Source organism: Columba livia, chromosome 8 (assembly GCF_036013475.1).
Source record: "Columba livia isolate bColLiv1 breed racing homer chromosome 8, bColLiv1.pat.W.v2, whole genome shotgun sequence".
In the NCBI taxonomy this organism is placed as follows: Eukaryota; Metazoa; Chordata; class Aves; order Columbiformes; family Columbidae; genus Columba; species Columba livia.
The window spans coordinates 22,924,722-22,939,554 of record NC_088609.1 but is presented as its reverse complement, the minus strand read 5'-3'; the positions used below and the strand labels follow the sequence as shown (position 1 = coordinate 22,939,554).

At 36.4% G+C, this 14,833-nt stretch overlaps 1 protein-coding gene across 2 annotated transcripts in view; it reads right to left on the bottom strand.

The window, feature by feature from the left end:
- Positions 1-14,833, bottom strand: part of DPYD (dihydropyrimidine dehydrogenase) — a 346,955-nt gene that overhangs the window by 255,573 nt on the left and 76,549 nt on the right. For both annotated transcript variants that reach the window (XM_065072591.1, XM_065072592.1), the window contains one exon: positions 1,522-1,609. In XM_065072591.1, coding sequence (XP_064928663.1) covers positions 1,522-1,609 — 88 coding nt within the window. The remainder of the gene's footprint in view (positions 1-1,521; positions 1,610-14,833) is intronic.

Here is a 14,833-nt window from a genome sequence, read left to right as displayed (position 1 = left end):
AATTTGCTCTAAGTTTCCTAAACAAACTACAGCCCAAAAACGAGATGGAGACTAGCAGTTTCATTACTGTCTTGTACCTTCTCCATTCAGTTTCCCTGTTTCACGATGCCTGGAAGAGGTAATAGAAGCAATATCCCACAGGCAACACTACGGTTGCAAACAGATGCCTACATTCATGACAACAAATGCTGCACTGACAGGGTATAGACTGCATACGAAAATTCTCTATATGCAGATGCTAGGCATAAAGCCAATTAATGTAAACCACATCAGCACACAGCTATGTTATAATTGATGCACGTATCTTAATATCTCCTCTTGTTCTAATGTTTCTTGTTAAGGTGCAGAATTTACAACACACAGTGTAGTAGAAGCAATGTTGCTGTTAACTCACACACGGCACTGCTGCTGTTATCAACCTCGCTCCAGCTTTACCTGCATTGGCCCTTTCAGCTGCATCTAACAGTAAGACATGTTAGAGCAGGGGTGTCAAACTCATTTTCACCCGGGGCCACATCAGCCTCACAGTTGCCTTCAAAGAGTCAAATGTCATTTTAGGACTGTATAAATGTAACTACTCCTACAGTCCTAAAATGACTTTCAACCCTTTGAAGGCAATCATGAGACTAATATGGACCTGGGTGAGAATGAGTTTGACACCCCTGTGTTAGAGCATAAAATGCAACCAGGAAATCTTTGTAGCACCCCCAGTTGGGCTCATACAGACAAATAAATCACACGGCAGCTAATGATTCCACAGATGGGAAGTTTTAAAAGGTATGAGGCAATCAATATCCAGTCATCTTTAGGCTATCCTAGACAGCCTAATTAATCTTGTCATATCAACTTTGCAGTCATCTTTATTTATTTCTATTTCTGACTGTTAAAAGTAATCTATAAACCACAAATCAAAATAATGTTTTTAAGATTTTGTTATGATTATAGTATAATAGCCTATTAAGAAATGAAAAGGTACAGTACCTTCAAAGAGGGGATTCAAGTTACTCTTGTAGTATTTTATTAATAGTCTAAGTGACTGACTACACTTGCATTAACCAGAGCCTCTTACTATAAAGTACAAGAAAACATTCCTTGAGATGACCACTTTCATGCGAAATTTCTACGCAAAGCAAATTTAACCTATAATCACTTCTTAAAAAAAAAAAGAAAAATCTTTAATGAAAGAAAAGGTTTGTATTTGTAATACCTCAGGTAGCAGCAAAATTAAATAATTACATCGTAGTTTTTTTAATATCATTATATTTGAAGACCATCAAAACCAAAAACTTTATAGAGAAAATGACATGAAGAAATAGATTTGCACTACATGCTATCTGTACAGGCACAGATAGGCAGCCAAAATAATTAAAAATTAGATGACTGCTGAACTTTAAAGCACCTGTTGTAAACACTATTTTTTTAAGGGCTTACAAAGATAAACCTTGAAACGTAATCTCACTAATAGAACTGCATGCGACTGTTGTTATCTTCTGCCAGGTACTACTGCAAGCCTGATTTTACCTTGTTTGCAATACTTGTGATGAATGACTTGATGTCCAGATCAGTTGGGCAACTCTTCTGACAAGGGGCATCTGCACACTTTAAGCACCTACAGGAATAAAAACATGTCAAGGAGACTTGGAATACAAATGCTACGAATACCATAAGGTTTTCAAGTTAGCATGGTAGAAGATAAACCACAAAGGAATAATACAGAGCATTTTAATAAAATTTCTATTTAAAATCACGAAGTCCTGGGTGATCACTATTGACTTGCATTCAAACACTGTTTACATTCTGCTGACTTCAAAGAAAGGCAGCAGGGTGCAGTTATAAACATATGGACTACACATGTCTAAGTATTAGGAAACAATGTCTAATTACATAGAAGCATTTTTTCCCTGGAATCCAAGATTGCTAAACTTCTGACCGTTTCATTTTTCTTCATGAAGAACACCTGTGCAGTGAATCTGACTTTATTAACAAAGTTCTGGAAGTGTCAATGTGGATTAAATTCTGGATGTTGAACAGACATACAAAAGCAACAGCATTTCCACAGACGAAGGAATTACTTTGTACTGTATGTGCCAAAGAATAAGAACGGCTGATAAATTTTCAACGTATTTTTCTGTGAGTTTCCTGTGATTTGTCTGTGACCTCTGAAAATAATTCAGTAGTTTTACGCATACTCTCAACTCAAAACCCCAAGACTCTCTTCTTGTCATTCCTAATGGTAAAACCTAACTGCATATTAAAACATACCAAGTAGCAAGGATTTATTGCCTGTTCCTGCATAGTCATCAACCAGTCTGGTGGCTTGCACAAGTCTCACCTATGGGTTAAGCCATCAGGATAGTCTATGCAATCTGCAGTAAGCAAATCTAACAAAAAAAGGTAAAAGCCAGCTGAAGAAATAAAAAGGTTCTCTCTTCAACACAGAGGTATTTTTACACACTTTTGTGTTTATATATCAGTGATTATCATAGGTCAAATGCCACACTACTAATTATCTCAGAATTCATTAAGTTACTGCAGATGGTCTTTCAATATCGTTCTACTAACATGCAGAATTTATGCAAATTATGGTTTTAAAACAATCTATGGAAAATGCAACAAAATTTGGTTCTAATGTATTATCTAAGCACAGCTACTTATGTAAGCCCCACAAGGCCACCTTAATTATTGTCACTTAGTGACAGACAGTGTGGAACTGCCTGGGACAGAATATTTTCACACACAGGAAAGCTGCAAGAGGCCTATGGACCACACACAATGAAATGAAGAACAGACTAGAAGGAATGAAATGCCTGAAATACCTGCAGTGAGAAACTGACCTTTGTCAATCCCATGTATTGCTTTTGTTTGGGTTTTTTTTGTTTGTGTGTTTGGGGTTTTTGTTTTGGTTTAGGGGCCTGTGTGTGTTTGGGGTTTTCGTTTGTTTTTTCTCAATTAAGGGTGGAATAAGAGACAAGGCAAAGCCAGTTAAGTTAAAGCCTAATTAGTCTTTCACCTTCCTATGCATTATCATCTAGCTGGATATTGCAGACACCATGGCACCAGCAAAATTTGAAGGCTCATGTGGTAGTGGCTGCTTGGATTTTCTCACAGAACTAGTCATGGGGAAAAGGTCCCAGAGGAAATGTTTAAAGGAAAACAGGTCTCACAGGCTGCAAAAGCTGGAAAATCTGATAGAGCCAAACACAGGTTCAGCACCATGGTGGGTTACTAGTTGAAGCAGTCAGGATGTCAGGGGGCTGTGGCAGAAGTGCACCTGCCAGCCCAGCCATGGCAGCTACATGTCCCGCTGCCTTGCACTGCCCACCAACAGGGACACGCTACAAATGCCTTAACAAGTAACAGCAGGTCAGTGGGGACCTCCACGGGTTGATGTGGCCAGAGCATCAAGTCAAGAGGATGCTCTTCGCATTCTAAGCGGACTGAAAGACAGCAAAATTTTAGTACTGAAAGAGAAAAAAAGGAGATACACTAGAAGAAATACACCACTATGAGGGTTCAGGTGATCATTTTACATGTGTAGGCAGTAAGGAAATAATAGAAGTGGAAAATCATGTATTTAAAAAAGGCAAGAATTCTATTATGACCTTTTTGCTCTTCACTTTCCTGAATGTAGTTTCCTTTAAAGTACAACAGTCCTGTATCCAAGACCAAAATAATTGCAATTAACATAAAATACATTTCTGCAAATTATATATAGAACAATCTCATGTCAAAACTGACTTGAATGGCACCTAGCAGGATAAGCAGTGTACAGATTACCTGTTGCAGCTAGCAAGCATCTTTACCAAATTATTTCTCTTTTGATTTTTGAGCTGGTTCACAAATAACAGCTGTTGGAAATGTCAGATACTGGGGGGGTGGATAACACAAACGTGAACGTGAGCTTTGTGGAGGAGGGGAGGGTGCCATGAATATGCCAGTTCAGAGTTTCTCTTATAATAATACCATCTTCCGATTCTCCAGCACTCTGCAGACTAAAGTGCACCAGGCTGCCATTAATCCCACTTATCACCCTGACAGCTCAGTAATTACACTCCCGCTAGAGCTAGGTACTGTAAGCTACTGTAGTCCTAATAAAACATCAAGCACTCTGCAGAATGCGTGCTGGTAAGGTGTTTTATTAAACTTGGGGGGTTGATCATCAAGTGACACTAGTGTTGACCTATTTTTCTATCTGACAATAAATTATCTTTTGACCATACCATAATAGATATTACAGAGTGCATTTACTGTACCAAGAAGCAAAGGTATTGCATTCTGGTGAACCAGGCAAAAAGCATAAATAAAATAGTAGAATCATCCACCAGAAAATTATTACATAAATTGCTGCAAGTGATCGATCCTTTCAAAAATCACAGGCAAATACTGTGTGCTTAAAGAAACACACCAACGATTACCATGAGCTTCAGTTCCACATGCATTCCCCATATTTACATTAAGTATACATTACGTATACATACATTAAGTTTACATTAAGTATTACACTTTTCCTTTTTCTGTAACTGTCCTCCCACCCTATGACAACCCACTTTTCATAAGGTTATTCGATTACTACGGTTTTAGTTCAAAATAAGGTAAACAAGAAACTATAAATTTACAAAAAATTTCTCTAATTCAACTGCTAGCTCCCACCAAATTTAAATGAAGAGCTACACGCTCACTATACTAAGGAAAAAAAAAAAGAAGCCACATTTTAAGTGGTCTTACTATTCTTGACTACATAAAAATACAAAGCATTAGACAAAGCTAGACCTATACTATTCTCAGAGTATATATCTCAGCAATTCTTAGGAAAAATCCTTCCAACTATCAGAAATATCAGAAAACACCCTATTATTAATTTTTCCCCTATTTGTTCATGGAACATCATTTCCATTAGAAAAATATAGGCCATGTTTAATCTTAAAAGATGCCATATTCACTTCATATGCATATTGATTTCCAGGTAAAAGGCAACACCGTAATCTTTGCACTCCCACTTGAGGAACTGAAAGACAAGGAACGATATTTTCCATTTTGGAAGCACTCTGCTGTTGGTTCAACTCAGTCTCATTGTGAAATCGTAAATTAAGTTACATATAAAACCCCTAGAAATGCTAAGCAAGTATAGCATATTTATATAAATATTTATGCAAATATTATCATCTGGCATAGCATTGCAGACATGCCTGTGACTATATAATGACAGAAATTCACATTTCCCACACATCTAAGCTCAAAATTTACATCTCTTCCTGAACAGCGTTAAATTATACATATGTATCTCCACTGAGTTTAAAATCTTTTACTTCTTGGTTTTTTGAGTGTTGCAGTACTAAAGTTATTTATTGTTTAAGGTGAGCATACTTATAAATCTCTTTCAGGCACAAAATAATGGATGCAAAGGGTACTTATGCAGTAGCTGAACATTATCAGCTATAGGGTTTGCACCTATCAATTTTGCCACTGCAAAATAAGCACCTAAAACCATGCATGCATACACACAAACTCATTCAACCAACCTCCAATAGCATGGCTACTAAAAAGCAAACAAACTAACCAAAAAAAAAAATCCCCACAAACTAAACAAAACAAAACAACCCACCAAACAAAAAAACCCTACACTCCAAAACACACAACACATTGTAATAGAAAACAAAAATGGAATAGCCAAATAAAAGCTTCAAATTTCTGGAACACACACTACACATTGGGAAAAAAAAGATGCAAGAAACCAGGAGGTATGTCTATGTGTAAAAAGAAATGGAAAGCAAATGAGGAAAATAAAGGATAAAAAAGTAACATACATCTGTATAAATAATCTTTACACTTCAGAAAAAAATTATACCAGAAACCAGTTTTCACTTTTTCTTCTGTACACAAGAGTAGAAAAGGAAGGGATAGCCAAGAATAATTTTCAATTAATAACTTTCATTATTTAATTGTTGAAATATTACCCAGTATTTTATTTTAAAATTAAAATACCTGACCAACATATAGTCTGATTTCTAGATCTAGAACAGCTCCTAACACATTTTTGCTTCTAAACAAAGCAGAGCAATTTAGTTATATCATTACCTAAAATAGGAGCAAATAATTATCTATATAACTGGCTACAACACTAACTGAAGTGCAATCCCATGTATGCTTAAAGGTTGGGGATGAAACAGATAATCTGGAGTAATATTCCACAAACAGATCATCACTGATAACCTATCAAATTTTCATACATCACAAAACAGGCCAAATAACCTTTATCATGGTTGCTGTTGGCAGATGTTTAGAAGCAGATTAAATCTTAACCCATTTATGTGGGTTTCTGCAGGACACAAACATTCATTTTGAAAAAAAGGATTCCAGCTCTACTGTTTATAGAAGTTTCTAAAACTTTATCCACTACTCAGAGAAATAGCCTAGATACCCACATAACAGTTTTACACAGGTCTCATAATGATGTTCTGTATACACTTCCTGAGCTTTGGTCAATTAATTTTAAGAGAATGGCAGAGCCAACTCCACTCAACAAACTAGAGGTCAGTTTGCACAAGAGACTCAATTCCAATAACTCCCATGTCAAGGTTCTTCTTTATCCCAAGTCTCTTGCACCGCTCTCTAAACCCTGATTTGGGGGTGCTAAACAGTGGAGTAAGAAAGCCAAATGTAAAATGAAATAAACCTATAATTTCCAAATAAATCTACATGTCCCAAGTTGAATGCCAATTGTTTTTGATGGCACACATGAAGGGCATCACACAAGTTTTTCTCAAGGTTAAATCCTTTAACCGCTTATGGTCAATCTTGCAGAACTTAGGCTTTCTTCTCTCCCATTCGATTTTGTTATACTTAGGGTCAAGGACAAACCTAAACAGACATTTGGACATATATACATTCATTGAAGAGAGATGTCAGAATAAAGATCCTGTAGTGCAATGGAAAGCCATTAGTGAGAAGCTATGGCTGAAAGCTGTAAAAAAAGACTTGCTCCCACTATTTTCTTTATTTAAAAAAAAACCCAACCAACCAAACACCACCACCACCACCCAAAACTAACAATCTAAAAACTAACAATCTAAAACTAAAAAAATCTCATGCCCTTTTGTCTTCTTGTCCATTACATTACATAATGGATAGAAGAAGAAAAAAAGAAGAAAAAAAAACCATTATAAAGCAATGGGGAAATTTTATTGTCAGGTTTAAATATCAAAACACAATAACAGTTGATACAAGGGTTTGATGAGTGCCAAAGACAAATCATAGTTAGAGGAGTATTTGCTTTCTTTCAAAGTGTAGGAGCAGAAAAAGGGACTCTTACACGGAAGGCTGAGAACTCTGTTGCCTGTGTGCAATGTAACAATGAAGACAAAATCTTAAATTAGAATCAACTATGAACACATAATTTTGGACCACAGGAGAAACAGATGTAATCTCCAAGAAAAACCTCTGAACAAAAAAGGTATCAGAAACTGTACAAAAGGCAGTGAACACAGACTATACAAGCAAGCAGGTATCATGGTCCTGAATATGGAATACTGGAGAGAAAAATGCCCATCCTGTTAGCAATGCACAGGAGCTATAAGAATCAAAACATTCAATATTGTGTGAATTGGCAATACTAGTCCATACCTGAAGAAGAAAACGAAAGAATCCCACATCATCAGCATTGGCCTAGGGAGTCCTATGAGCCTTCTGTAGACTCACAGAAAATGGGATAACTTCTCTGTCAGTAAGTTAAGATGACCAGAGGAAGTAAATTTTAAATAGAGGCCCTCCACAGGATTAGGGACAGATATGACATTGCTGCCAGCCGCTGCAGGAGGTGTGAGGTAGGTGTTTTTTATTGAAAGGAAGAAATGCTCAGAGTTGTAAGTTCGTCTTCAGGCACAAAAGCCTCCCACCATAGGGCAGACTAATGGCACTTACAGACAAGGTTATTTTCTGACACTTAAGAGGTAGTGAATCATATGGACATAGACTCCAAATCGTTCCATTCATCAATGACTCATCTTTCTCTTTTCTTCTTTGGCTCTCTACATGACCATAATTCTTCTTTTCTCATCTGCTTCTGAATCCCCCTTGAGTGGAGGAACTCTCCTCTCCCCTTTGCACCTGCTTCCTCTTTTCTGTAGTCTCTTCTCCATACATCTAAAACTTTTCCACTCCTCTGTCCTGTAAGTTTTTATCATTCTTCAGCATAACACCATTTAAATGGGTAATGTTGATAACATTAAAAAAGCATGACCCAAGGTCTGCCAGCACATATTGATGACAGGGGTGTAGGAGAGTGTGCACCAGTCACTTTTCAATCCACCTTTGGAATTTTTGCCATCCGACATCCAGCCCAGCAGAACCTTCATTTCTGTAGGTTCCTGCACTAAAACTGTCCTTGCCTAGCGCATACTCAGGATCGTGCTATCTTGCACTCTAATCAGATATACACAAACAGTGGCTACCAGAAGAAAAGTAGATGCGTGGGATTTCCTCTTTAAAGCCTTGCTGAGTGGTGGGAACACGGCCCAGCAGAGCTCTGCGGTCAGCACAGGGGTGGCGCTGGCAGCACCGCCCCACGGTGAGACGCCTGCTCTGAGGCAGCTCATGGAATACTATATTCTGCCTGCTCTTAAATTCCTCCTATCATTTTACTGGGACACAGAAATTTTCACTTACCGTATTGCAATATACCCTCAAAGACTACGTCACCCACTTCACTTTATATAGCTTGTACATCATTACTTTAAAAGTATTTCTCCAATTTACAATGTTACAGAACAAAACTGCTATATAAATTGAAGTTGATTAAAACCAGAAAAAGCAGTGTGGCTTATAGAATATTGTAGCACAAAGCACATATATCAGCACATGCCAAATCAGAAAAGCTGTAGCACCCTTTTGACACATCAGAAATAAAACCTTTTTATATATATAATGCAAATAATTTCAACCATCCTATGCTTTCTCATAGACTCAGTCTGTGAACAAGCAATTCAAATAAATGGTTCACATTTATACTAGCAACTATGTTATATGTAGCTCACACCAAACGATTATTATTACTAAAAATATATTTACCTTAACATCACCAGTACTAGAATCTGTATTGAATACCTTTCACTAGCTCCTTCACTCCCACACAGACTACCTTTTCTTTGGAGTTTTACTAAGGCGATTTATTTACAGCATCTTTAAATCTATGGTTTGTTTTTTGTAATCCATTTGTTCTATACTACTCTACAACATTCAGAGTTCTTTGACTTCAAAAATAAAGTTATTATGGTGATGTCTCACCAAAAAAAAAATAAAATATTGCTGTGGTGCAGGAATAAAATGCTCTCAGTTTATATAAAGGCATGAAGTCCACTGAGTGTCAAAATCTATTTGCTTTTCCTCCTTAGTGGTAGATCTTACATGGGATATGTCAACCATACAGTTCCTGACAAGTACATGCAGACTCATATACCACAGAGCTCTCTTATGTCAAAAACCCATCCACATGCTTTCACCTGCAGCAATTACTCCACATCAGCCTCCATATCTTAAGACACAAAATGAACCTCTGATTCTTCATTTGAATTTTATTATTTTCCTTTTCTTGCATTAATTTCCAAGTGACAAAGGTTTCATTTCAGTTTATCAGCATACTGTGTTTTGAAAGGGGAAATTAAAAATAATTTCCTCTTTCTGTTCCATTTCGTGACATGGCACATCAAATGCTGCTTCGATTCTCTTTTCTGACACTACTGGTGTCACTGGGTTTACATCAGATAACATGGACAGAGAGGAAGTCTGACTTTAGCTCTAGATAATGCAGAGACATCAGCTATGAGTCCCAGCAACATCAACCTATTTTCTACCAACAGGAACGTGAGGCAATTCTCAAGGAGCAGTTACAAGTTTGAGTGCTACCTGTCACGGAAAACTATCATGGGGAATAAACAGTACTTGATGTGCTTGGGAAACTCCTGATCTTCTCATATTTTCAGTTATTTCTTATCCTTTATATTGTGGTACTCCCCTAATGAACTTTGGTTGGTCCCTTTATTGATATTCTGTCCCAGACTGGGGCATTATTACTGCACCTCTTCAAGAAGGTTGTATTTAAATTGCTACATTTTTGTAATTCCCATGAATGACAAGCTAAGTATTGGTTTCAATTAGCTTTAAAAATTCAATAAAGTGATTTGTCCACTGGCTTTAAAAGCTGACAGGTGGTCTTAAGATTTGGGTTTGATTTAAAAAACGAAAAATAACTCTCCTACTTTTGCATTATTTCTTTCTAACCTTTTTAAAAAATCCTTTATGGAAGATTCAGCTGCCTTAGCTTGCTACAAACACTTCCAGCTAGGGTTAAGAAGTTTAAAACAATCCCATAAGAGCTTTGTACAAAACTATAGACTTTACACAGTGTTATATAATACACTGTTACCAGATGTGTTTAAACTGAAAAGTCAACAAAAGCGGTACTTGAATTTCTATTTGGAAATATTGTATTAGAATTTAATTATAGGTACTGTAATTGGCCCTCTCAACTTAAACCTATTCCACGGCCTAACAGCTCCCAACAAGTGCTTGGCTGAGAAGTTACCATTGCCCTCTGAAAAATTATTTTTGTAAACTCCTTCCAGCAGGACTTAGTACATAACCAGCCTAAAGATTTGTACAATGAAAGAAAAGGTATTGGGGAATCGGAGACTTCAAATTTAGTAAATTTAAATTAATATAAGAGAAAATCAAGTTGAATTTAGCAACATACAAAAGTATGGGATGCATTTTCAGAAGAAAAAGATACTTATCTCGAGTTTAATGTTCAGCTTTATCTTTTTACCCACAGCACTGGCCAAACACATGAAAGCTTAAGGAAAAGCAGGTGCTGCAACTATTAAAGTTTGTACTAAAGAATCTGAGGGTTCCCTTTACCTATACTAAGAAAACCATTCCATAATCTAGATAGCTATCCATTTCTCATACTTCATTCTTACAAAACAAAAAGAGAAATTAAAACAAAAAAAAGCAACAAAAAACCACAAACCAAACAAAAACACCCTGCACATTCTGAGTGAAGGATACATCAGATAGACCTTTTCTTCCAATCGCTTCAGAACTGAACTTTTTTAAAAAATTTCAAGTACAAAAGTTTTAAATATTACAGATTTACAGCAATATTCATTCTAAGCATTGTTCCCTTTTTCATCTTTCATATTAAGCATTATGAAATTGCTGTGTTTTCTATAGTATTAATCAACACTCAAAATTCATTAAACTGTCCCAGAAAAACTATGTATAGTTAAAGATTTTATTACTATCAGCAACGTATTTTTATTTGAAACTTAAGAGTTTTTAGACTTACAAGAAATAAGAGTTAAAACTCAATTTACAATTTTTCTAGAAACACTGTTTATATTTCACACTACATATTAATTAATGTTTTCTCAACACCATAGGTGCACAATACAGTTTGATGATTATCATGCCCATTTGATGGTATCCCATGTTATTCCAGTAGCACAAGAGATGCACAAGGAACACACTCATCAATAAGATGATACTTTGATACTGCCTACTTAGAACTTGGACTGTGCTTTTTCAGGTCTTTGAAATCAGCACTTCACCTGCCAAACCAGCCAGTTGTGGCTCAGGCACACCCAGCCTTGTGGAGGTGTTTTAAATGGGTACATTTATGTTCACCACAATAGTGATCCCTTTCACATAGGAGGCAGCTGTTACATGATGTTCAATATCTTTTTAATCCTCTATAGACCATAGACAGAAGAGCTGACAGAACTGACAGTTTTTATTATAGCTTGCCCTGTATACAATAATCTCCTTTCACCTGGGCTATTCTCCCAGAAGACTTTCACCGGGACTATTCTCCCAGAAGACTTTTTGACTTATATCAAAGATTATTTCTAGTCTTTTTAGGAGAGAAGAAATTATTTTTGTGTGGCATGATTCTCATCCTGTGTAAATCACCTTTTCAAAATATGAAACACCTGTTGCCTGTTTATCTTAGCATCAATGAAACTCCTTTGGGTTCACTTCAAGAAAAAAACAACACACTTTTATGAGTTCAGTCACAGACACTTCTCCCAAAATACCTTGATCATCTATGCACATCTTACAAATGGTGCTCTGTACAATATATCTTTAACAACAGAAGCACACATCTACCATTTATTTGTACTGAAAACATTTAATAATTAAATTTAAACTTTATCTAAATTGGTTATAATGTAACTAAAATGCATGAATTGAAAACTTAAGAAAAAGTTCTCAGTTAAAAACTACAAACCCGGAAGAGACCCATTTCCTCACTACACCACCACAGAGACTCTAACAATCAGACCAACAGTGCTAATGCTCATCTGTCTTGCAATTTAGGCATGCCAGCATTTGCACCACAATTAATGGAAGACTGATTCAAACAAAGAACCTTTGTGGAGTAGTAGTCTTGGGAGAGGCAGTAACAGCAGAATAAGCTAACATTTTCCTTATTTTTAGGATCTGAGCACCAAAGAATTCTCTGGATCTTTCTTTACCATCATCCTGCCATTTGCCCAGAGAACTGACGTGATGTTGATGTATAACAGAATCCAGGCCCCCATGAGGCAGGCTGCACTGCTCCCTGCACACCAGGCAGCCCCTCCATGGCCAAACCCACAATGTGATCAGCATGGGGTAGGGGTGTGGGGGAAAGGGAGTAAAGACCAAGGAGGTTTGTGCAGGCTTTGCTGCTGGTGTCACCTGAACATTTGAGCCACATTGAGCATATTCTGGAAGCAGAGAAAAGTAGAAATTACCTCACTCAATTCTGTATTAAAAACAGAAGTTTCAAAAGCTTCAGTTTCCCTTGTTTTCAGACTTGTAGGAAAAAAAAAAAATGTTGGCTGATACTACAGTTTAAAACTCCAGAGAAAACTAAGAGGTCAGTCACATTTCCACTATGAACCCGATAAAGATTCTTGTTTCCACACAGGAGATAAGTTATTGATCCCAGTCGACCATCTTTTTCCAAATTCTAAAACTCATAGCCAGGGTATCCTTAGTAAAGCTCAGTCCTGCCAGATGGTGAACACTGTAGTTCACTATCAGAGTGCTTAACTGTGCTTTATTTTAACATATGTAGTCCCCAGTGGGACTCAGACCATTCATTTGCTTATAATGAAAGCCCTTAAGCAATTTGTTAAACCAACTTAATCCAAGTCTTCCAGAAGTGAGTTCCCAGCACCCAGACTAGTAGGAACACCTCCAGTCTCCTCACTCTTTTCCTCACCTTAAAATTGATGCAGATACGTATTTGAGAGCCACTACTCACATCTGTTCCCTGACAGGATCTACTGGTGTGGAAACTGCAAGAATTCCACAGAGAATCCCAAGATTTAATATTTTTCTCTAGATATTACAAGTGTACAATGACTGTCTTATATCTTCTTTTGCAAATAAAGAGGTTTGTCTAAGACACTTTAATAAGTGTCACTATCACTTGTTAATATGCTTAGCCACCAATACCCAGAAAAAAGGAAATATGCTTGCTATTTTGTTCTAATTTTCTAACTCGCATAACATTTACAGATTTTTTAGCCATAGGAAAATAATATACCCCTGTTTATAATATATAAGCATCTTTAAAAAAAGAACTGGCATTTTATGTATGCTTTGCTGTTTAAGGGAATTATTTTACTCTTCTGCCTGAATTTTATTCCAAAAGTAAAGATTCAAAACCAGTATCTCCTCAGCAAATGAAAAGAATTTTATGATACAATAACAGAAATCATACAGGCAAACCACAGAGGTCAGCACAGAGCAAAGAGAAACCCTCTACAAATTACACTAAGAATCAATGTTGCATTCTTAATATCTTGAGTTTAAAGATGTAAGTAACATTTCAAAAGCAGATGGTTCAAAATTCAGTTTTATATGTTTAGTAGAAGTAAATACACTAACTCATTAAGACTGAATGATTGGTATGTGCTATATCTAGATTTTGTTATCATAACCTTCACTGTGAAGATTTTTACAACATTCACAGTATGATGATGTAAATAAATGACAGAGCCAAAAGTCACTGTCCAGACTATTGACATTTACATTAAACCAATAAATAATTTAAATATAAAAGGCTCTTTTTAAAAAATAAAAACGAAACTTATGGAGACAGTAGTGTAAGAAGGCTCACTTTCTATCGATTCGAGTGATCACCAAATAAATTTAGAGTCTGACTCTCTTGATGGCAACTACTTAGCTGGGGTCTAAGACAGCTGTTCAACCTTTCAGATCTCACCAACCATGACTACTGGACGTGGACAGAAGGCTGGACTAGATGACCTAACTGGTTTATACTGTCTTTGCAATTTCTCCCACTATGTTAAATAATGACCTTTAAAAAATGGCAAATTTATGTCTGCTTATGTATCTGCAGTTGAGGTTTCCCACAGAAATAAGCAAATTTTAAAGCGTTTAAGAGTACATCTCTCAAATTATTTAGGATTACAGAAGTGAAATGAGTATTCATTTTCCTTATGAATTAAATCCCTACTTTTAGCACCTTACCAGTCACTCCAAACTTAGGATAAATTAAAGAACTCTAGTTAAAATAACAGTAATCAAGGGAACTAAAATATGGGTATTATGTACAAGGATTTTCACATACAACCACCTGCACACATTTTTAATAGGGTTTGATTTCTAAATGCTATAGCATGGCCTCTCAGATGGATGCATATTGGCAAAGCAAAATCCATGTACTATTATAGGTAAACAAAGAAAAGGTGCTGGCCTGCTAATGTCAAGAAGGCTTAGGTGGCAACTAGACCACAATTGGTGCATCCCTGCTTGTAAAAATAGA